General features: G+C 43.0%; 1 protein-coding gene across 1 annotated transcript in view; it reads right to left on the bottom strand.

Annotated features, from left to right (window-relative positions):
- The window catches only part of LOC138268264 (ATP-binding cassette sub-family C member 12-like), a 1,444,059-nt gene that overhangs the window by 548,324 nt on the left and 870,810 nt on the right, over window positions 1-24,925 (bottom strand). Inside the window, exons 12-13 of the mRNA XM_069217748.1 lie at window positions 17,671-17,742; window positions 9,884-10,008 (exon numbers count right to left, since the gene is read on the bottom strand). Coding sequence (XP_069073849.1) covers window positions 9,884-10,008; window positions 17,671-17,742 — 197 coding nt within the window. The remainder of the gene's footprint in view (window positions 1-9,883; window positions 10,009-17,670; window positions 17,743-24,925) is intronic.

The raw sequence follows: 24,925 nt of genomic DNA on the forward strand, positions 1-24,925 counted from the left end.
CCTATTGGCTTTGACATGATATTATACATTGCATTTTATATTCAGCTCAGCTGCCTATGGGCTTTGACATGATATAAGACATTGCATTTTGTATTCAGCTTAGATGCCTATTGGCTTTGACCTGACACTAGACATTGCATTTGATATTTAGGTTAGCTGCCTATTGCCTTTAACATGACATTGCATTTGATATTTAGGTTAGCTGCCCATTGCCTTTAACGTGGAGTTAGACATTGCAGTTGAGAATCCAAGCTGTATTTTTCCAAGCTGTGTTTTTGCACCAGATGAACCAAGATGTTTTGCTCTCACAGTAGACTAGACCTGATAAGAGAGGGTACATGGGCGTTGTTTTTCCTCGCTTGAGCTTGGGAACAGGAGTAGTCTTGGAGACCTGGCCAGTCTCCAAAAGGCTTGCTCAGTTTCCCAGGTCTGAGAGGAGGGGGCACACCTTTGTAACGAATGTAACAGGCTGCAGAGAGTCAGATTCGAATCTGCCGGACCTCGTGCTGGAGCTTGGCGCCAGCTGCCAGCATCCCGTGTGGGTAGATGAAACTCTTTCTCGCGGCTGACAGGGGTCATCAGCTTGCAGACCTTAGAAAGATGTAGCTGTAAATAGTTCCTACACGGTGAAGTATTTGTTTTGCTTTGCATTCAATATCTTATAAATATAACCTGCTGTGTATATTGCAAACTGATATATTTTGTTTGATTAACGCGGACTTGAAAGCTACTAATTCGTCATTCATATAACAACAATAAAAGTCTTCTTTGACCTCAGAAGTGCATTTCTGTTGTGTTATGTTAGTGCTTAGAAACTAAATAAGAGGAAAGCACTACAGATATTTAGTGGGCACACCCCTTAACAATGAGGTCAGGAAGTGATCTTCTGGGTTTGCAAGATGAAATTCAACCAAAGGGAGGATATGAGGAAAGTTTGTGGCTAACTACAGGTGATGAAGGTTCCAGGCTTTAGAAGGCCAATGGGGTGTAATTATAACATCTTTCAGTGGACCCGACTGGATAGAAGGTTCACTCTGGAGAGAAGCACTAAGGGGGAGAAGCATAAGGCTGAAATGCAGCCAGTTCTGGAGGAAGGATCTGTCACCCAGATATTTGGATCCGGTCGCTAGCTCATGAAAACTAGGAGTTGATTATTTAGGTGAGAAGCAAAGAGGTCCATGTCCAGGAAACCACAGAAAACTGAGAACTGGCAAAAGATCTGTCTGTCAAAAATCCAACTACTGGAATCATGGAGCTATATTGAGATGGTGTCTGCCATAGAATTGGAGAGGCCTTGGAGATATACTGCGAGTACAGAGAGGATGACCAGGAAATGTTTCCAAAGATCTTTGAAGAGATCCACTAGGAACCTTGGAGTTCATGCTTCCCCAGTTTGTTGACATATCCTACTGCTGAGAAGTTGTCCATTCGTAGAAGGGTCATGTGGCAATACATGTTTGGTGAAACTCTCAATGGCAAACATGCCAACCAGAAGTACTAGGGCATTGATATCAATGGATTTTTCGGTAAGGCACCATGGGGCATCAGTTGATAGGGAACCGGAGTGGTAACTGCTCTGACTTCCTTGTGTCTGAGCTGATGAATGTGCCTGAAAGAGTCAAAAATGGCCTTGCCATTCCAGACTCAGGGGGTCATTAGGAGTTTGGCGGACGGAAACATCCATCTGACAAACTCCCAAAGAGGAGACCACCATGGTGCTGGTGGTCTCCCCATTGGCCCCATTACAACTTTCCCACTGGACTGTTCGGCGGAAACCAAAGTTTCTGCCAGTCAGCCTAGGGGGAAAGGTGCAGCAGCATTGTTCCCAGCTCTTAATTGAGCCAGCAGCAATAATGTTGCATGCAAGGAGCACCCTTGAAATACACAGTGTTTGCACAGCAAACAATGTGCACTTCAAGGGTGCTGGGCAGGGGGACCCCCACACTGCCCATGCCATTAACATGGGCAGTGCAGGGGCCCTCCTGTCTACCCCTGCACTTGTTCTCTGTAAGCCTTTTCATGTAAGCGGTCAGACTGCCATGGAAAGGCTGGTGGAAAACAAGGTTGTACTCTGCACTGTGGCCTTGACTTCAGCGGCACCGTGGCTGATTACAACCACGATCACCGTCATCCCGTCAGAATCACTGATCCTGGCAGAGAAGGTGGTCTTTTGGCAGTCCAACCACCAAACTCTTAAATTGACAGTCCAAACATAAAAGCCATGGGAGTCCCGACTGCCACTGCGAGTCTGGCGTTCTAGTGACCACAAGACTCATAATTAGGCCTTTAATCGCTTTACTAGAGTTTTCTAGGATGCCTTTCAGATGAGCAAAATATCTCAGAGGCTAGGAGGAGGTCACTAGGGCAAATCATAGTTGCAGTTAGATCTAAGAAATCTTCTTGGGGGAAAATTTCAGAGAACAGGAGATACGTATTAGAAAACCAGAAAGTCTTATATTTGAGACGGAGATCAAGATGGCTTTTTAAAGTATATGAGAAAACTCAGATCATGGAGAATGGACACTGTCCAGTCCAGATGATGAGAGAGTCGATGGGGATTGTTGCATTATCAGGATATCTTCAAGGTAAATGATGATGAGATGAAGACCTCTGGTGCGAAGATGAGCAGCTACAATGAAAATGATGTTAATGAAGCACCAAGTGGAGGAAGAGAGAACACAGGGGAGGCAACGGAATATCCAAGGTTGATGCTTTTATTGAAATTCTCAAAGTGGTTAATGTTAGAGTCGGATGGGAATTGAAAAATATGCATCTTTTACATAAAGTCTTCCTACCCAGTCTCTTGGAAAAGGGCATCACGAAAGAGATGGATGTCTTCCATCTTGAAATGAGGGTAGATAACCCAATGGGTGGGAGATCAAATGAATATAACTAGTCTGAGATCTTTCTCTTTTTTGCAGAGATGCAAGATAGAACTCATAAAACCACCTTAGAGGGAGCAAGGATGATGGTCTTCTTTTGAATGATTTCTGCAATTCCTCAGTCTACCAGGGTGGATTTGACTGGGTGGAAAAGGATGAGAGGGGGCAGTAGTATTGAAGGAAGGACTAGAAGTCTTTGCTATAGAAGGATACAATCCCTCTGACCCAAGGTTTTGATGTTTAGATGGAAAAGGGCACTGGGCTTCAAATTGGGGGAGGAGGGAAATAATAGGAGAGGGGGTAAATTTACCCTGGTTTGAGAAAGGTAGACTTGGCTGTTTCAATGCATGAGCCGCACTTCTGGATAAATAGCATTCTCAATGGAGGAAAGCTGGTACCTGGGAGCCAAAGAAGAGGTCGGAACTGCACCAGACATGGGGTGTCTGGGTGTAAGCTGATCTCTGCATTGGTCAGAGGATTACTCCTGAAGAAGGCCAGCTGAAGAATATAGGTGAGTCTTGTGGAATACCTTGCACATGTTGGATTGGGTATTGTCCAGAAGAAGAAAACATATTTTTATGTGGCTCTAATGAATTTGTCTCCAAACAGGAGGTCCTCTATGGTACCTAGAGTGGGTTCCATCACTAGCTCTGCCTACTTGGGTCCAGCCATAGAATGATGGCCATGAACATCCATAGGAAGACCAAACAGCATTGGACCCAACCATGGAGAATGTCTAATTCTTCCTCAGATGAGGACATTGTGGCACATTCAAGGGTATCCAAAAGGTGGATAAGAGGGGTGGTAGCAGTTAGAATGGGATCATGGCAGAGTGTTAGCACACAGTCCACACTTTGATGGGGATCTCAGCCCTGGCATTGAAGGAGGGCTGGTATGTTACAATCAATCTCGGAGATCGAGCAAACTTTGCTGAAAATCGATGGATGGGGTAAACTTGGAACAAAGGTTATTCCTTGCCATTTACTCTATGAGGCCAGAAAATCAGTGACGGGTAAACTCTAACACATGGAGAGCTGGAGACAATTCTCTGGAAATGGTGTATTTATGGCCTGATAGGTCAAACATGGGGTCCGTCTAGGTGTTCCAGGGTGGATGCTTTAGGAGTGGTAGAGATACTGAAGAGTGGTAAAGGATCCAAAACCTCCATGGTATCATGAGGTAAAACACCAAGGTTGATAACAAAGCTGTATAGCGAGGCACAAGATGAGAAACCATTTTCTACAATGTAAGTGCGGCATCCTCAAAGTCCTTCCCAAATTCGTCCTCGGGTGAGCTTTAGGAATCATTTGAGATGCTGTGCTATGGGTTCTGTGCAGAGGTGATCCAGCCAGCAAACCCTCCCGCCCTTCTTTCCAGATAGAAGGCTATGAAAAGGTGCCTGTATTGCATGGTGCCTTGTGATGAGAAGTGAATAGTACTCGGACTGAGTTGGGAGGGGAGAGAAATAAGGTCCTAGAGACAGAGGAGTACCACAGGTACTCCAGCTCAGAAAAAAGGTTTGACAAAGGAAGACTGTATTTGAGTAGTGGAATCATTGATAGCCTGTTGTAACTGTCAGCTGGAAATGGGGGAAGAACAGGGGGAGGAGTCTTCGTATAAGGGGTCTTGAGACAAGTGAAGGCAGCAAAAACAGAGATCGGGTGGAGAATGGGCACAGGATGTGCTGCTTTGTGAGGGAAAAGAAGGGTTTTTATAGGTTGTTGAATGTTAGTAAAAGTGATAACAGAATGGCCAGAGCTGTCCTAAACCCCAACCTCCTTCCTTCTTTGTTTGTTTTAGTGTGCAAAGGTCCAGAAATTCAAAACTCCTCCTTTTTTGTTTTTGGATGCTAGTGGAACTGTTTAATGGGTAAACACTATGTAAATAGACAAGTTGCTAGGCAACTAGAAAAATAAAATGTGGGGGGATACACCGCTTCATCAAACCGGAGATAAAGTGGCCCTACAAGAGCCTTGATGGGCTAACAGGAGCTGCAGTCAGTTGTAAGGCAGTATGTAAGAGCAGGGCTCACTGCTGGAGGAGTAGGAGAATGATGGAGAGGATCATGTGAAAAAGGAGGCTGCATCAAAGTCTGAAACTTTTTGTGAAGGTACTGATGGTAAGGGAGGAGGGGCATGGTGGTTAGCGGCCAGTTACGAAAGACACGTTGTGACAGGAGCACACAGAGGAAAAATTAATTACAAAAGAAATAAATGCTCAGTTGTGGAAAAATGTGGTTGTGTAGACTCAAGAGAACTATTATGCACCAAGAAGGATTAAAGGCATCTAGAGGATATTACTAGATGAAAATGTATAAGGGAGCATAAATGAAAAAGAAGTGTAAAGAAGGAATGAATAGGAAAATGTAATGGGGAAAAGTTAAAGTTAAATCAAGAAAGAATAATGATAAATGAAGGACTGTAAAAGGAAAGCTAAAAGCAAGAGCACTGATCTTTGTCAGGAGCAGCTATAAGAAATGGCATGTGGCTGCAGAAGGGACTGCCTTATAGGCCTGATGACATCTCAAGCTTTTGTGACAGCACAGCTTTTCTGCCACTTAGACACAGCGCTGAAACTACAAACCATGTTTTGACTAGGACACTGGGCATAGGGCTGGCTTTAGCGTTGGTGGTGCCTGGTAAAATAATCATTTTTGGCACCTCCCTCTGCTCCTCTAATTCCCTCAATACCATCCGGCAAAGATGCTCCTAATTTCTTCATAGCCCCTCTCTCAAATACATCTAATTTGTTTTAAAGTGCTGATAAAGGCTGGTTTTAGTAGTCCACTCAGCTAGCCACATACAGATCTGTTGTTTGCAGCAGACATATTAACCCTCTGCGCTACTTTATTGCAAGTCAAAACTGCCACTAGACAAAACTCCAACTCTCTCTCCATCAGGAACATTAATCACAAGAGTTATCATGACTATTTTTATTGCTGCCTGAAAAGCTAGACACAGAAGCAACTCTGTAGCACATGCTTTTAAATCATATGTTATTGCTAAACACAGCACCCCCAACTGAGGTCGGTGCCTCCACTCCAGGTCAGCACCCAGTGCAGGTGAACTGGTCGCACTGCCCTAAATCTAGCCATGACTGGATAGATGAAAGATGCAAATTGATTATAGTTACTATCTACTTCAACAGTGATATAATGCCTGAGGTATAGACACACCAGGTAACCCACACAGGCAAACATCATTAGGCAAGAGCAAAATGTAATTTAAGCTGGTATAATACACATAGGGGGTGATTCCAACCCTGGCGGTCTATGACCGCCAGGGTGGAGGCCGGGGGTAGCACCGCCAACAGGCTGGCGGTGCTACATGGGCAATTCTGACCGCGGCGGTACAGCCGCGGTCAGATACGGGAAACCGGCGGTGTACCGCCGGTTTCCCGCTGCCCTGGGGAATCCTCCATGGCGCCGCAGCTTGCTGCGCCGCCATGGTGATTCCGACCCCCATACTGCCATCCTGTTCCTGCCGGTTTTGGCCGCCAGGAACAGGATGGCGGTATGGGGTGTTGTGGGGCCCCTGGGGGCCCCTGCAGTGCCCATGCCAATGGCATGGGCACTGCAGGGGCCCCCGTAACAGGGCCCCACAAAGATTTTCAGTGTCTGCCATGCAGACACTGAAAATCGCGACGGGTGCAACTGCACCCGTCGCACCCCTTCCACTCCGCCGGCTCCATTCAGAGCCGGCATCCTCATGGAAGGGTGTTTCCCACTGGGCTGGCGGGCGGCCTTCTGGCGGTCGCCCACCAGCCCAGCGGGAAACCCAGAATACCCGCGGCGGTCTTTTGACCGCGCAGCGGTATTCTGGCGGTTCCAGCCAGGCCGGCGGCTTCTGCCGCCGGCCGGGGTCAGAATGACCCCCATAATTTTAGGAATTTTACATTACACTTTTGACATGAAATTCCCGAAATTGAGCTATTGCTCCACTTATTATTATGCGCCATTCACAATTGAAATGTACTGCAAAGATTAAATATGAACTAAGATGTTGCCACAAACAAACTGCAACAATAAAACATTATCTGCTGTAGTTTGTGGTGCTGTAAGGCACTTTATGAGAGAAGAAGTGAGCAATAATCACACCTTCTGTCTGGTGCGTGATTGTGGGTCTCTTTACAGCATCTGCCCTTCACAGGACTGACCCAACTTCTCTTGAAGACAGTAGGTTTGTTCCCTTGGGCCATATACCTACAAGAGCCCACATAACAACCCATTTATGATATGCTATTTATTACAATTTTTTAGGGTTGGGAAGGGGGAGGACTGACGAGACAAAACCTCAAGTGGCTCCTTGTGCCCCATCAATCAATGGTAAAAAAAAAAATATTACAATTTATGCATCTTAAGAATGGTTTACCTCTTCATATTCCTTCACATGTGCATGTTTTTGTTTTTAAAGACACATTTAAAGAAAACAGGATGCAAAGGATTACATTTGGACAATTACATAAAATCACATTGCAGAGGACACATGATTATTAGCAGAGTTGCTTCCATTGTGGACACTCATTCAAATATGCAATCTGTGATGCAATACATAGAATTTTTCCAATATACATTGCATGGTGGCAGGGTAACACTGTGTACTTATATGCGGGTCACAGGTTGCATAGGAGAAGTATTTTTTGTTTTGCTAATAACTTTGGTTTAGTTTGATGAATCTTCATGAAACTTTCCAAAAAAAACATTCATCCACCTCCGCTCTTTCTTGGAATGTTTTAGGTTTATCCATCAAGTGAGGGATGAGAACAAGGGGGTTCCCCAAACACTTTTTTAACCCATGCAATTTCTTTTGGATTTTTTACCATCTTATACAGAGAAAACAGCTGAACAGGATTACACCATATTTCTCAGAAGGCTCGATCTTTTACTCAGAAAGTGTGCTTTTTTGTCAGTTGGTGAATCCTTTCAGCCAATTTAGAGAAAGAAAGCTTTAAAACAAATGTGATATCTAGCTCTGCTGGAGTCCTTTAGGTTACCTAAGGGAGAAAATGCCAAAATAAAGCATTGCCATTGGCTGGACCCATGGGAAAGAGATCAGCCCTGCAGGACTGGGGCTGCTGCTATGTGAAGAGAAATGTTGCTGCTGCTATTAAAGGACTCCATGGCTAAGAGTCCTGAAAAATGAAGATAAAGGACAAAGTGGTGATACCATGACCCCCTTAGCCCTTGTGGCAGGATTCCAGAGGGACCCTCTAAGGGGGCAAAATAAAATAAATACTTTTGTGAGGTCATGGTCCTGCTGGACTCCAGCAGGAGCCAGAACAGGCCCCCTGTCTCTTGCAGGATACATAAAAAACTATTAAACTAGGCTAACCTGGAGTAGAGGTCTGTGGGGTCTTGTTTGCCTATGGTGGCTTAGCTTCCCACGGCAGATTAGGCCCAAGGCCTGGCCACAGGCCAAGGCACTGTGGCCAACCCTACAACATGCATGGCTGGCTCATTTGCCTGCAAAGATTGGGATGGTACTGGTATGGTACAGGGGTCAAAGCATAAGAGTTGAAATTTGGATCAGAGACATGGCAAGCTTTATTGGCCAATCAGAAGCATATGCTGTCTTGCAATCAGCCAGCTTCCCACCTAAAGATATTTGGGGAAGCCTACAGTCACAGTAGCCAGTAACTCAAATAGCTAACACATCTCCTAGCCAGTGTACAACACTGTAAAATGTTGGTCAGGTGACAATGCCCATAAACTAAGTAGCAAGTCCATTGCACCTGTGTGTATCAACATATGTTCTGCAGTATCAGTTCTTATGTCACAACTTAATGTTTACCACATTCTTCTTGCTATGTGATAAACATTAAGACAGAAAATGACAATGTAACCCTCAGCATTAACTGGACACTTAGATACTACTAAAGTACAAAGAAGACTGAACAAGTCAATGTTGGCATTGTGATTATAAGAACTATTTGTGAGAATCTACTTGTCTTGTGACTGTTATAAGAATGTAGCACTGTAGTGTACTTGCCCTACTCTTAATGAAATAGAAATAATAAAAAAAATAGAGCACAGCATGTACGATTTACCTCAACACCAGAATTATCTTAAAATCTTCACTATTTTGGTGTGTAAATGTTCTCAGCTTGAGTCTCAAGTGAAATAACAGCAGTCTCGTTTTCACCAACACTATGGGGGTAATTCTGACCCCCGCCGGCCTGGCGGGAACCGCCAGAAGACCGTACCGCGGTCGAAAGACTGTACCGCGGTCGAAAGACCGCGGCGGTCATTCTGAGTTTCCCGCTGGGCTGGCGGGCGACTGCCAGAAGGCCGCCCGCCCGCACAGCGGGAAACCCCCTTCCACGAGGATGCCGGCTCCGAATGGAGCCGGCGGAGTGGAAGGGGTGCGACGGGTGCAGTTGCACCCGTCGCGATTTTCAGTGTCTGTCATGCAGACACTGAAAATCTATGTGGGGCTCCCAGGGGCCCCACGACACCCGTTCCCGCCAGCCAGGTTCTGGCGGTGGAAACCGCCAGAACCAGGCTGGCGGGAAGGGGGTCGGAATCCCCATGGCGGCGCTGCTTGCAGCGCCGCCGTGGAGGATTCCCAGGGGCAGCAGGAAACCGGCGGGACACTGCCGGTTTCCCGTTTCTGACCGCGGCTGTACCGCCGTGGTCAGAATGCCCATGGAAGCACCGCCAGCCTGTTGGCGGTGCTTCCACGGTCGTTGGCCCTGGCGGTCCATGACCGCCAGGGTCAGAATGACCCCCTATGTCTAGCTGGCATGATGGTACCCTCACAACATCTCAGACTCATAGTTGTTGTAAGCTTCACCCCTTCCAGATATTCACACCCAACACAACATCAACCAGAGCTGGACTATGATAGAAGGAAAGGGCCTGATTCACAAAGATACACTAATAAATAGCACAGAGTAGCAACTTGTCAAACACACTTTCAGGGTCATTTAGACCGCGTTGGTCAGGCCCTGAATCCTCTTGGACATTCAATTACAATAAGTACAACCTGAGTATCAATATTTACCTTTTCTTATCAAATTCTTTTCCAAACAGGATATTTTCTCTAACATTTCCATGAAAGATCCAAGCTTGTTGCGACACATACGCCAATGTGCCATTAACGTATACAGCCCCGTCTAGCAGGTGCATCTGAAACAATCAGATTTAAATTACTCGAGACATCAAGAGTAGGTGTGAGACACACACACAATAATGGTACTAAACATAAAATACTCAATATTAAAACAGAAGAAAAAGTATGGATGGAGATTTACATCACTACTTGAATGTACCTATCTATCTTTCACAGTTCCCAAACATTCCCAAAAGGGCACCAGGAAAGCTATAGCTCTGGGAATGTTATGTGTCTTTTTTAAAAGCTCTAATTTTGCTGTGTTTTTTCTTCATAGCACAGAGCCCTACACAGGGCGAATGGAGTCTTTTGTGTCAAGGCATTTTTCCTAAGTTGGCAAAACAGTTTTCCCTGTTGAGACAGACCTTTCTTTCACTTTGTCAAGTCTAAGGTGATATGTTCCCCTTCCTTTCCTGTAAGAGGAATTACTCCAGCTGTTTGCTGGAGTAAAACTCCAAACATTTCAGGATGGGAACATCTACAAATACACATTTGGGGGCACCAACAAACTTTCAAAGTAAATAATGCATTGGAACACCCACTTACCACCCCTTGATCAGAATTTGTGAGTGTAGATTTCTCAGCACTTGTGGCAATAAAATTCTCACTCATAATAATTTCCCTTTGTAAATTCCCGGCAGATGTAAAAAAGAAAAAAAATCCAATCCCATACTTAATCTGACCAAACTGAATTTTTTTTGGTCTTTTGCTCATCAGTTTAAATGTTTTGAGCTTCAACACTGCTTATTCTCATTGGCTGTTCCGTTATGCTAAAATATACTTTCACATTTATGTATTAGGTGTGATCAGTGAAAACAGTGGTTCAGGCTGCCTGTGAAGCAGGGTTAAATTTATGAGGACAGTTCGTAGAGGAAGGGAACTAATATATGTAGCCATGCAAGAGTGGTATGGGAGACTTTGAAGATTATTCTCTACATTGTGACATAAGACAAGTGGGACAGACGCTGATGTTACAAGTAGGTTGAATAAGCACATGCATCAGTAGACGCTTGCATGATTAACTGATACATTGACAGGCTAAGGCCAAAAATTCAGATTCCTCCAACTGAACTGAATGCATAACCACAGGCACAGGCCATTACAATGAGCAGCTGACTTTTAAGCAGGACAGAGGGAACATGGTAATGATGCTTGCAATTTCATGTCGTAATCACTTTACTTACTTTGGAGCCTGTTGCTCCTTGCCCTTGATTGACACAATCTAAAGTGGTCTAGACCTAGAGGTAGAATGAAGGACAGAGACCTAAATGAGTGACTGTCTCTGTGGTCAGTATCCTTCAATATTCACTGAGGTGAAATTCTGTATGGAAATAAGGCTAAGGCAGAAGAAGAGAGAGAGTGAATGAATTTGAAATGCTGTCAATGGATATTTTTTTTCCCCATAATTGATGACTTAGCGAAGTGGTTAATTCCCAAGTTATTGACAGGTAAACCTGAATTCACTTAACTCAATGCTTCCTCGTCACAGTCATTAATATTAGGTGGACCCAACCCAGAAAAAAGGGAATAAAGTCAATGGTGGGCAATGAAAGTTCCACCAGTGTCAGGTGGGTGCCATACAAGAGACATGAATTTGTAGCATCCCCCTGAGCTACCAAAACACCACTGCAGGCAAAACACATAAAGGTGAGTAGGTTCTTTTTTTTGTGATTATTTTGATGGAAAAAGGTACCGGTCATCACCGTTGAGGTATACCCCAGCAGTAAGTGCTGCCTTTGCTGCACAAATGTAGACGCACACTACTGATGTTAGTAAATGTTTTTACCTCTAAGGCAATATCAGAAACTGATCAAGAGAGAAATGTTCAAATAAACACAGTACCCTTAAGACTGATAATCCATGTTCAACCTATGTAGCCTTTAGTTATGGACAAAAGTATTTGATGAGGCTGAAATTGCAGCTCTGTTGTTCACCTTAGCTAAAATGCCTTTATCCTTCTTGTAGATTAAAAATACTTCCCAGCAGGCAGTGAAACATCAGCCAAAATGCTGGCCAGTATAATTGCAGAACGTATCTACCTTCTCATTTACACCATAGTGTCCTTCTGCTCCAAATATGACAAACAGCCTGCCAAGGTTTCTCTGGAATCGATACCTCTCTCAATAAATCAGAAGAGTCCCCTTATTGTCTTGCATGTGCCAAATCAATGTTTCAACAAAGTAAGGGAATAGAAAAAAGAAAAGCAGAACAACCTCCTCTTTCCTGAACAAAGAGAAAGGATTTTTGGGAAAGAGCCAAATGTGTTTAGTGAAGTACCACCAGGATGAACAGTTGCTCTATTCTAGCTAGTGTCAACATCACCAAGTAGGACTCCTTCATTGTGACCCATCAGAGATTAATGTCCTCAGGTGGTTCAAGGTCATGGGGCTGTGGAACTCTGAGTACCACAGTGACCCCATGGATGCGCAACAGCTCTGAACAAACATCTGCAGAGAAAAATAACTACTCAAAACCTGGCCTGCTAGAAGCTAACCTGTCCCCATCCACCCCTTGGCTTCCTAAAAACGCAATTGCTGCCCACTAATGTCTCAAGGTGGAAATGTCTAGAATATGGAGAACCCATCTCATAAGATCTGCAGGACAACCTAAAATTCCCAAATGGAAAAATACCCCTAATGCCAGGCCACTTTTGGAATGCCAGCCAATGTTTAGAATTTGATTTCAACATTGAAGGCCACCTAAACTATAATATGGCCAGTGCTAAATGTATGGGTAAATGCTTCTACTGGAGCCACCTCTTTTCAAACTCCAAATCAATAAGGTAAACTTCCTGACTGCTTTGCTCCTATACGTGGGATCAAAGAGTTAACAGAAGAATAGGACATTCAAAACTGGCCAAATGGGATCTGAAACCATAATTGTGAAAAGAACCAATTCAATCAGAACTGATATTTCCCTGATTTTATCTGACAACCGGGAGGAAATGGGAACTAGGAGAAAGACACTGATGAGTGAAGAAACTGAGTCTCAGTGGAGGTAAAGTGATCTAGCAAGGAAGCATTAGCCCTTGTAATAATAGATTTAAAAAAACTCTAGACAGATCGATATCTCCTGAGAATCAGAAATATCCCGCTAAGATGTCTAACTGTATATTGTCAAGATCCTACTTTTGACAAGTAGGCCAAGAGATGAATCTCTTTCCAACAATCCATCTGAAATGCCAGATATCCCTGTGAAAGGGGTGAAGGCTCCACTGTTAGTTAATAACGTGAATACTAGCATATTACCTGGATACCATTTAGACATTATTATCCAAACAAGTCAAAACTGGGAAATGAACATTGCCTTGCACATTGCTGCTAAGTTTCCGGACATATGAGCAGGATGCAAACTCTCCTGTTTCTGTGTTCAATGTCCCTGCATACCTGAAAGAAAATGATTGGATTGCTAGGAAAACTGGCCCTAATGAGCCTGTGTTTAAAAGGAGATAACATGTCTGATGCCTGGCACAAGGCACAGTAAAAATATATACCAACATATGGTTCTGAACCGTGAGACTAATTGTTACTTGCATGACATCCAAAAACATATGTTGTGTATTTCTATGATCTGAAGCCCCCTCCAGAGACAAAAGGTGTTAAAACAGATTTGATCCAACATGGGTCCTAATAAATGTCCAGAATTGCAGAACATCAGTTGGCATTTCTTGGGATTGATGAGAAACTTCTGACAGACAATTGGCCCAACTACTGTGCAATAGTCAATATTGTCAATATAATTTTTTGGCAGCACAATATTTTAAACTTGATAATGTGACAGAACACCTCTAACATAATGCGAAAGTACAATCAGAACTGGCATCCTTGTGAATTTTTTTTTTTTTTGGGGGGGGGCACATATCAAATCAAGTGAGAATATCCTGATCTGAAAATAGCTAAAATCAAATGCAACTACACATGCTGCGACCATATCCCGTTAATCAGAGCCCCCACCCCAAGACCCTTCTCTTGCCCCAGTTCCCTCATTATGTCTACAAACCACTACATGCCTGGTACAGGAGTTCTCCAAAGAGCATAAGGTTTTTCAGTGGTTCAAAACTGAAGTTTTCTTACGCAGTGAAACAGGAAAAACCAGAAGGGTGTTGTTTCTGCGGTACCTTTTATGGGGCCCAGTTTCGGAGTATGGGATTTTAAATTCTCAGCATTTTGGTCTAATTTAGTAGTAATATCTAGCATGAGGAAAAGGAACATAAAAATAAAAGACTTGCTGTAGAGGTCTACATGCATGTGGCAAGTCACTATTGGGAGTCTGCTATGAAACAGTCTTGTGTCCTTTAAAAGAGTGGTGTAATTGCCAGATGATTTAAGGGGCCGCTTGGTTCCCTAATAAGATCCAGCATATGGCCAGAAAATGTGGAGGGGGTAATACAGTGGTATTGTAAACATTCCACCACACACTGCAGCAGTTATTGTGTTGGCTGGCACCCTTCAGTAAGCTGGGCCACTCAAAATCTTTGATTATCTATTGGTGCATTTCTTTACTGTATATTTGCAACAGAGGGCTTATAAAGAACGTTGAGGGAATAACCTGACAACTCTGATTGAGAGACTGACACAGGAGAAAAGTAGTTATTGATTAATTATGTTTTAAATATGTTCGTGTTATAATCAGAGGTGTAAGAGAACACATAGAACACATTTAGTACAGCAGTTACATTTCTGACACTATCTTGGAGTGTTAGTACTTTGTCAGCAGCTTAAAGACATCTTTCACTCTCATAGTTGGTATACAGATCTGTATTTGGATTTAATATTTTATTGCAGGATTAATAAAACCATTTGTAAAAAGACAAACACAGAATAAGAACAATGCAGGTGCACACCGCGAGCAAACATACATAAAATAAAAACAGCACAGATTCACAATAGAGCCGAACACAAAAAAACTAAAATAAATATCATTTGAGACTCAAACTTGCTGTTGAGCGCAGTTTAGTTTAGACAAGTACCAATGTGCATGTGCAAGTAGTCAAAAGTGCAAATATAGTGAAACAAATGTAGGTTGTGAGCACACCTAATATGAACAGTTAAAATTCCAAGATATATGTACTGCCATTTTCAAGGACCATTTTTGATCAACTTAAGAAATCAAACATAATTTGTTAAGAAAGTGCAAATGTGCTTGTGCATAAAACACTACAGTGCCATTATGACGAAACTGCCATAAATTGTAAATGTAGACATAGTACAGACTTGACCAGCAGAAGAAATCTATGTATAGGCAATTAAAATCACAGAATGCAAACATTTACATTTTAAAAGACCATCTTGAGGCACTGTTCAACCTGGCCCTTTCTGCAGGGTGATCCTTAAACTTTTTGCCTCCTTCCTCCTGTTTTGTTCTGACCAGTTTTTGTTGACTTTAGGATTCTGGGCACGTTTCCACTGATAACCAGTGCCAAAGTGCATATGCTCCCTGTGTAAATTGTATTGGTGATTGGTTTATCCATGATTGGCACATTTGACGTACTAGAAAGTCCCCAGTAAAGTGCACAAGAGGTGCCCATGTTAAAGGTGGGACCTGTACTGATGTGTTTTACATGTCGAAACAGTGAAATACTACCAAATTCAGTTTTCACCGCTGCAAGGCCTATCTTTCTCATAAGTTAACATGGGGGTTGCCTTTAAATAACTTTTAAGTGCAGTTTCCCTTTGGAAGCAGATGGAAATTGGGAGTTTGGTGTCTCTGAACTCACAATTTAAACGTACATCTTTTGATAAAGTTGTTTTTTAAATTGTCAGTTTGAAAATACCACTTTTAGAAAGTGGCATTATCTTGATTAAATCATTCTGTGACTCGGCCGGTTTGTGGATTCCCTGTCTGGGTCAGACTGACAGTCGGGCTGTTTGTGAATCCCCTCTAAACAGTGGGACAAAGGGAGCTGGAGTGTAGCTTGCATATCCTGATGGGCCATCTGAGCTAGAGTGGAGGGGGAGTGGTCACTTACACCTGGGCCTTGTTTTTAATAGACTCTTTTTGTTTACGAAATGTCCCTCTTGAATATAGCCAGACCCCAAGGTATTTATATTCAGAGAATTTCTAGAAGTTAATACCACCCATCGGCCATGGGCCTGGTTCAATTGTTTCCCAAAAATAATAATTTTGGTCTTTTCTAAATTCACTTCCAATTTGCTTGAGTTTGTATATTCAACAGCACCAAGTTGTCCGCATCGAGTAAGTTAGATAGGGTTTTATTACCAAGTATTGGTGGTTGCAAGTTAACGTTATCTAGCATCCCAGTGAGATCAGAAATGAACAAGTTAAAAAGCAAAGGGACCAAAATACATCCTTGTTTTAAATATTCCCTAGCTGCAATTTTCCTTGCGAGGGAGTTTCCACCGCCCACAATCTTCCATAGCCAAGTTCCTGAGTTAGCAGTTCTCTTGCTCTCAGGAGCTCTCAGGGGACGCTCAAGGATTGTAACTTTCCACAAAGGCATTCTGGAGATCCGGTCAAATGCTGCCTTAAACTCTACAATGAGTACATACAGAAGCAAATGTGCCTGTATGGTGTGATCCATAAGCATGGAGATTACCATCAGATTTGATGGACAGCCCGGTTTTTAGTGGAATCCTGTTTAATTCAGGATGGCCCAAACCCCAAGGTCTTTTAACAACAAGTTTATGGAATGTTTGGCCTCAATGTAAATTAGTGCAATCAACTGATAGTTATTAGGTTCTATATGATCCACACCTTTACAAATTGGGTGAATTATCTAGCCCCTTCAAGACTTGGGGAGATCTTCTGTCTGCATAATGTGTCTGGACAAAACTGTGAGCTTATCAGCCTACAACTTGGGGGTCCTTTTTTAATAAAGTCCAGGGTAGCCCATTTGAGCCTGGGACACAATCCTTCTGTAGTTAGTGATAATTTTCTTAATATTGGAACTAGTATAGTCTATTCTGTGTTTGGTTGATTAATTGAAGTCTGTAGATGATTTGTGATAGCGTTATGCATAGGTGGATTCTGAATATTAAAGTGCTTGCTGCTTAGTGCTCCAGCTATGGTATGGCTTTGGGCGACTTCACAAAGTTTTGGGGCTCGCATCCCCACTGCCCATAGGAATTATTGTGTGTTTTGCAATGTTTGGGCTGCATGAGTGGACCCCGGATGTCAAGAAGTGTGTTGTTAAGTAGGTCACCCAAGCCTGGCAACTAATATTTACATTGTTAGCTTTCCGCAGCCCATGCTCCTTTACATGAATTATTTGCCAGAGGATTGATGTATCTTAGTTCTTACTGCCACAAATGAGCTTTGCCCAATAGTCATTGTGATTTGCTTTTTGAAAGGGATAAAGTTCCTTTTCAGCTTACTCCTTTGGTGGTTTACTGCTGTTTTTAGTACTGGGCATTGTGAATTAATTCTCAGCTGCCACATGAGACCCTATTCACGGTTTTCTTCCAACGTCTCACTTCCAATTTCTACACATTTAGGGCAAATATTAAGTGTCCTCTCCGTTAGATGTTTTTATCAAACGATATTTAGATGTCTGGTAGTAATAGTGCTTCTCTTCACTCCTTATATGCAACATTTAAACACAATTTGTTTCTAATTAATTATGCAGATTATAAACTGTTCATGATTGTTTATGTTCTATTTAAATTCATTGACACATTTGTATCAACCAGATATTTTATGGCTGCTGATTAGGAACTTACTTGACCTAGTAATGCTGAAATTATAGAACTTTTCCCGCTTCCAACGCTTCCACAAATTCCCAATAGTTTTCCCTGCAACAGACACATTTTGACAAACGTTATTAGAATACAAGAATTTGCAACATTTTCAGTAACTAAAGTTACATTTTTTTTAGATGGAAAACAAAATACATTGTGTTGGACAATATTAATTACAAATCAACATCCATACAGTTGAGGGTCTAGATTATGGAAGCCAATTCAATCAAATAACACAATTAATTTGAGTATTTGAAAGCTATACCCTCTATACAGAAATGCAGTTTGAGAGCAAAGCAATTACCTCCTCCCCTGTCTTCTGAGTTCTTACAGGTGGAGTTCCCTCCCATTTCCTTATGGTTCAAAAGCAAAACAAACTACAAACAAGCATTTGCAATGTAGGCCCCGCATTTTCTTGAATTAGAGTTACTGGCATTGTAAATTCAGAACTGGAGCTTTGTCACATAAATGGGTCAACCCTGTCTCATAATGTCATCTTGTCCTACCATTCTTTGGTGGTCACTGGCAGCTATTGACATCAGAAATCACAAGCCCTTGAGGAGAGATGAGATGACTGCACAAGCTTTCGTTGTGTGATGGCCTGAACAGAAATTGGAAAATAAGGCTGGAAAATGTTTTATTTTTATTTTAATAGAATGAAAAGTCTTGCAAACATTCTTGCCTCCCATTTCAACTTGCAGAGTAGCCTGTGAAGACTTATGGCCCCAATACAGGAGATAAGCAATGCCCTGTGTGTGATGTTGTGAGTGCAGGCAGGGAGGGACCCTGGAGAGAGAGAGAGACTCAAGATGCAATGCTTCACATTATTGCTTCTAGGTTAAGCTATAGTCTATCAGAAAGGGCATATTGTGGCTTTCATGAGCAGTGAGCTAAACGACAGTGTGTTTCTTTAGTAAAATAAGCTTATTTTAGGAGCCAGAGGTAAATGAGGACAGCACTAGACTAAAGCCAAAACAAATGTGACATGGGAGGAATGGAATGCTGCAAAAAAAAAAGCAGATAGCTACCAGTCTAACACCCCCACAGTTAAAGGGGACCACCAAAGGAATAGGCACAAAAGTAATTCACAGCAACAGATAAAGAAACCAAAGTAGAATAATGCAGTAGTTGGTCACTGCTTTGAAACACAAAAAGGAGAGAGAAAAAGACAGAACTGACCACTAGTGAGCACATTTTTTAAAGGAGACTGCAACCAACAAATGAAATTGCTTTAGGCCATAAGAAGTATACTAAAAGTATACACAATGTCAAACGCTTACGCTCAACCTAAAAATGTTTACCCAATATTTCCTGCTTTATCCTACAATGGTAGGTTGGGCTTTTAGCAGTTTCTGATTCCTTTTGTAGCATTCTGACATGCAAAGCAGAATAATGTAAAAATTCATAGTAAAATTAAAAGCTTTGCTACGATAGGAAGTCTCTTTGTATATTAACCGCTCTCTCATGTATCATGCATTATGCTCTAGCAGACCCACAGAGAAAATGGGCAGCCATAACGGTCATGCTTCAGCGACCAAACTTATGGAGAGTGTGTTGGCACACTACAGGGGTCTAACTACCCCAAAGCATCTAACATGATAAAGCATGCGCATGCAATACAGACCTAAAAAGTTCATTTTTTGTTTTTGCAACCCTTCTTTCAAATTAGATTTGGTTGCTAGGCTACTACTCTTTAATGAAGTAATAGTCCTTTTTGATGTGTGCTTCATAACAGGGATGAAAGCAACCAGAAAAGGAAGTATATAGAGCCTTACTCTACATCTCTTCTGATGGGTTGTTCCTTCCAAGTGGTTATAATTTAGGAAGAGGCAGTCCTTCCTGAAGCAGTTGATAAGTAGGTGGAAGGATTGATTAAACAGTCATAAGCAGCTTCAAATGTTTTGGTCAGAGTAAGTGAATTTGCAATACAACACAATTCAGTTACTGATTAAGGACTTTCAGTCCTTAGCAGATCAGAATCAGAATGGTTCAGATGGACTCCAGGACTAGCCATCATTGAACTGGAGTGTTTTGTATCAGATGTTTCTTTCGATCTTCTGGTAGCAACTGCCTCGTCTTCTGGAGCAGCAGTAGTAGCCAAAAGACACTTATGAATGCGGTTATGGAAGGCATCTTTTGTTCAGAAAGCATTACTGATGCATCTCCTCTTCTCTGGAGCCAGACTCTTTAGTCCATAACTTGAAGTAGTGACAAAATTAGCATAAGTATTGTTTCTTAGCGTGTGTGTGTGTGTATATATATATATATATATATATATATATATATATATATATATATATATATATATATATATAAATATAAATAAATATATATATAAAAACACCAACTGCTCTCCACTGGGCTGCCCATGCAGAAGTGACTTGTGTTGTATTTTAGATGAATCTGGTCAATTAAACTTAAAAGAAACGTGTAGTTTATGCAATACTACAAATCTACTGACAGGCGCTATCAATTGAGCCTTGCTTCATTAATACTTTCTCAACTTTTCATTTTATAGTATGTCCATCATAACTTCCAGGTAGTCCCATCTCACTTTGTCGAAAGCTTTTTCAAGGTCTATCAACACTACTACTGCATTTGAATCCGTCGGGTGGGGGGAGCCGTACAATACTTTGTACAGTTTATGGAGATTTTGTGAGGTGTTCCTGGTAGGTTTGAACCCACATTGGTCATCATGGATCAGGTTCTGCATTTATGGTCACCTCTGCACCCAGCAGGGCAGCGGCCTCTTCAGTGAGGATTCTCAGTTGCACTCCAGCCAACAGGTCATCTAATGTGCCCGGTAACAGGGCCTCCAGAGGGACATACAGCACCAGGTAATCACAAAACTCTGCATTTATACTGAGGGTTTCATGTACCAAGGAACCATCAGGCAGTGCAATCCCACTAATCGGGGTCCCCGCTGTGAGGGCAAACCAACCAGGCCAGCAACCGTCCAACCCTTCCTTTCTCCTCATGTTCCCTGCGCATTTACCCTGTATGGTCATGACACCTAAGTTTCTCAAGGGCCACTGCGTATTCCTCCTGAACATCCAATAATCTGCAGATAGCCTCAGGTCCATGGCCCTGCTCATTGTCCAAAGCATGCAATTGATATTTGAGACGTAAGAGGTCTCCCTCCAGCACTCACTTAATGCACATCGTCTGGCCCATACATTGGCTCTGTACCACCACCTTGAGGGCCTCACATTCCATCCCCCTCTGTGATGCCGAGCCCTCATTACAGGAACAGTACTCCGCAATTGGTGCAGATAGTGCTTATCTAAAACTGGCATTTTCCAGCGCAACGGGCTGTAGGCGCCATGTCGGGACAGAGGGTCGGGGCTCTACCACTTGTATGTGTATCAGAAGCGGGCTGTGGTCTGAGAATGTGCGGCCAAGGTACTCTGAGTGTCTTATCTGCCCACAGATTGACCCACTACACACAAACCTATGTATTCTAGTATGTACCTGGTGAATATGAGAATAATAGGAGTAGTCCCAATGTAATGGATATTGTGCTCGCCACACATCCTCCAACGCCCAGCTAGAGAGCCAGGTGGCCAGCCCCGTAGCAATCTTAATTGAGAAAGTACCCTGCACCAGCAGGGAAGAGCAGTCGAGGTCTGTGTCTAGGACCCCATTAAAGTCACCCCCCATGATGTACGCCCCCCCAGGAAGTCAGCCATGTGTGCAGACAGGGTGTGGAGATAGGCCACCTGGTCATGATTAGGGGCGTATACCGACCCCAACACGATAGTCTACCATGTAGGCGCCCTTTCACAAAGACAAACTGCCCCTCATCGTCCACTTCCACCCTTGTTGCTTCCAAAGGCACCCATGCCCTAATCCAGATCAGTGTACCCCGGGCATATGCAGAGTAAGTTGCCCTTTCCAACGCTGGCAGAGGCGCTCGGCTTCTATCTGTGTGAGGTGCGTCTCTTGCAGAATTGTGATATGTAACCCATGATGTTTTAAATATGACAGAATTTTATGCCGTTTGGCCATAGATCCGAGCCCTCGAACATTACAGGAAATCACATTAAGTGCAGTCAACTGTACAGGCATCATTTAACATTACTCGGTCATCTTCAGGAGCCAAAACCCCCAGCAGCCTGCCCCACCACCTCTGCCCCTTTCTGCATATCAATAGGCACAGTCTCACCAGAGATCACCGAGGACAAAACAATTAAACAAAACCCCGATTCCCCTCCCAAGGACAGTCCAGCAAAGTCTGGCCACCCAAACAAAACACAATAGCCATAATGAGTGTCGTACGACATCCCCTCTACAAAGACAAAGAGACAGGAATAAGGGAGAGGACAAGGTAATATTTGAGACATCTTTTAGTCTGGCCCTCTCTTCTATAACCACGATCAGCCTGTGGAATCAGCAGCAGCTTCAAGCAGTTTAGTGAAGTCCATTTAAGTTATGTTGTCAAACGATTGAGGTGTCACATGGGGGAGATCTTCTGGCGTGCATGTTCGTGAGTCGGAGTCTGACAAGCAGATGTCAGAGTCATGACCCTGATCTCTTCTGGCCCCTACCCAATCCAAAAGTTCAGGCTGCATTAATGGGGTAGCAGCTCGGAGCGCTGGCTTCTTCCCCTCCTCCAACTGGGTTGGCAAAGGCTTGGTGAGCCAGGGTTGGCAGGCCTGGCTCTGGGATCTCCTCCTTCTCTTTCAGTGGTGGGAAGTCATAGCCACCTCTTTTGGGGACCCAGTCCTGCATGATCTGTAGCATTCCAGCCATACCATGCTTCCTTTGGGTCTTGGCAGAAGTGTGCAGTTCCATCCACCGTGAGTTTTAGCCGGGACGGAAAGAGTAGTGCATGTTATCCCTTCCTTTCTGAGCGCCCTCTTCACCACCGTAAAGGTGGCCCTCCTGGCTTGCACTGCCACTGTAAAGTCTGGGAACAGACTTGCATATCCTCCTTCCACTTTGAAAGGTCCAACCGCACAGGCCCTCTGCAACAGCAGGTCTCGATCACGGTAAAGAAGAAGTTTAGACATAATGGGCCGAGGCGGCCTACCAGGTGGAGGTCTCCGTGCCGGATGTGGTGTGCCCTTTCCAGGGCAAAGAAGGGCATGAGGCTATTTTTGTCCATAAGAGCACACAGCCATGGTTCCAGGAATTCCACCATGTTTCTCCTCTCAACTCCTTTGGGCAGCCCGACAATGCGGACGTTGTTGCGACGACTGCTTACCTCCGCATCTTCTGCCCATTATTCCTGTCGGTCCACTCTGTATGCTAAATGGGATACTTGAAGTTTCAGTGCTTGGTGGGAAGGTTGGAGGTTCGTGACTGCAGATTCCACATCAGACAATTTGTCTGACAGTTTCTGATGGTCCTCATGCAGCAAACCCAATTTGGCTGCGACCTTGCTGATATCTCATTGCAGGGTGAGTTTGGAATCTTCAATGGCCCCCAGTATTTTGTTTAAGGTTTCACTCATCCCTTCTGGCACAACAAGGGTAGCTGCCTCTGGTGTCTGGTCATGTATGGCAAGGAAAGCTTGTCCCATAGGGCCCTGCGACTTCGGCTTAGATTTTCCAATGGCAAACACCTGCAGAATCTGTCTGTCACATGTGTCGTGCCTCTTCCACCGGCCTTCTGCAGCAGGAGCCACTTCAGGGACCACATACAAGTCACTCGAGTATCTGCATCCAATGCATCCAATGCAGAATAGTTTAACCAGCAGTGGGTTTCCTATATAGGGTAGTAATCAGTTTGTTCCCTGCTTCCTTCACCAATAGGTCCAAAAATTCTATTTATGTATTGTTGATCTTACTAGTAAACTGTAGATTTAAATCATGTTCATTGATTTCCTCTACAAACTGGCTAGCCTCAGTCTTAATGACCTTTCCTATAACAAATAGCTCATCCATAAATCTGACTCATAAAATAATATGGTCACTCCATTGTTCCATGTTCCTGCCACCTCCCACCTGCTCCTCCCACCAGCCCATATGTAAATTTGCATAACTGAGGGCAAAGCAGGTGTCCATAGCTGTCCCTCTAAACTGTTGGAAGATTTCCTCTGCAAACAAACATGTTTTTTGACAAACACCATCCCATTACAGTAAGTAACATTATATTGTGTTATACTTATTTTATTTTGAGTCACATTCTCAAAGAATATTGTGTGCTGCCAACCATTCAGAGTGCCTAATGCTAGTATACAATGCAGACATATCTAAGGTCATCATATATGTATTGTCCTCCCACTTCATGTCAAAAACCCTGTACATGAAGTTAGCTATGTCTCTTATGTATGATGGTAGGGTTGTGACTATTGGATTAAAAATAAAGTTCTATGTACTTAGAAACATTTTCAAAAAGGCCCCCATGGGCTGCAATAATTGTCCAGGCAGAGTGTTTCTATTTTTATGAACCTTAGGTATCAAGTAGAAAGTAGATAGTGTTCAATGTTCCTGTTTCAGAAAAATGTATTCATCCCAGTTTAACAGTCCATGTTCCTTCCATTCACTTTGTTATGTTGTAAAGTCATCTGACTTGATGATACTCATTCATAGTTATTCTTTTATTACAGTCTTGATCACTGAGGTGAGTATACGCCTTCTTCAGGTATGGTTCCTTGTCCCAAAGTACTATATTTCCCCCTTTGTCAGAGGGTTTTATTATTACATTATCTATTTTCTTAACTGTATCCAAAGTCCTGTTATATGTCTCATTCTTTAAGTTCATGAACTCTTTTTTTTAATGGAAGAAAGATGAATGTCCCTTAGTTCCTGAATCATGGCTTCCGAACAAACTGTCTATGTTGTCTCTAGTCATCTAAGAAATGTACCGGGATTTAGATATAAGATTTGTACCTCCATCCATCATTATATCTATTTTCACAAATTCTTGTTGTAGCTGAATTGCTAATATGTCTGATGTTTGATTCTGCTCCCCTTCAAGTTCCAGGAGATCTTTGAGAATGTTGTACTCCAAAACCAACAGACTAGAGTTTTTTTCAATTTTTTCCTCCTCTTCCTTGCTTTCCTGCAACATCAATATTGTTAAAGCCTTTCTGCTTTTATGAAGTCTGGTCAATTTGAGCTTATGTACACATTTATATAGTTCAATTCTGCTCTGGAAATAATTATAACTACATTCTTGGCAGTAGAACAGTTACAATTCTGAGTTTCTGCATCTGTGGGTGCGGCATCACTCAGAATTATTAGAGTTTGCTAATTACTAGTTTCTGGTTGTTCTCCCAGGAGCTTCCTGC

This window comes from Pleurodeles waltl, chromosome 12 (assembly GCF_031143425.1).
Source record: "Pleurodeles waltl isolate 20211129_DDA chromosome 12, aPleWal1.hap1.20221129, whole genome shotgun sequence".
NCBI lineage: Eukaryota > Metazoa > Chordata > Amphibia > Caudata > Salamandridae > Pleurodeles > Pleurodeles waltl.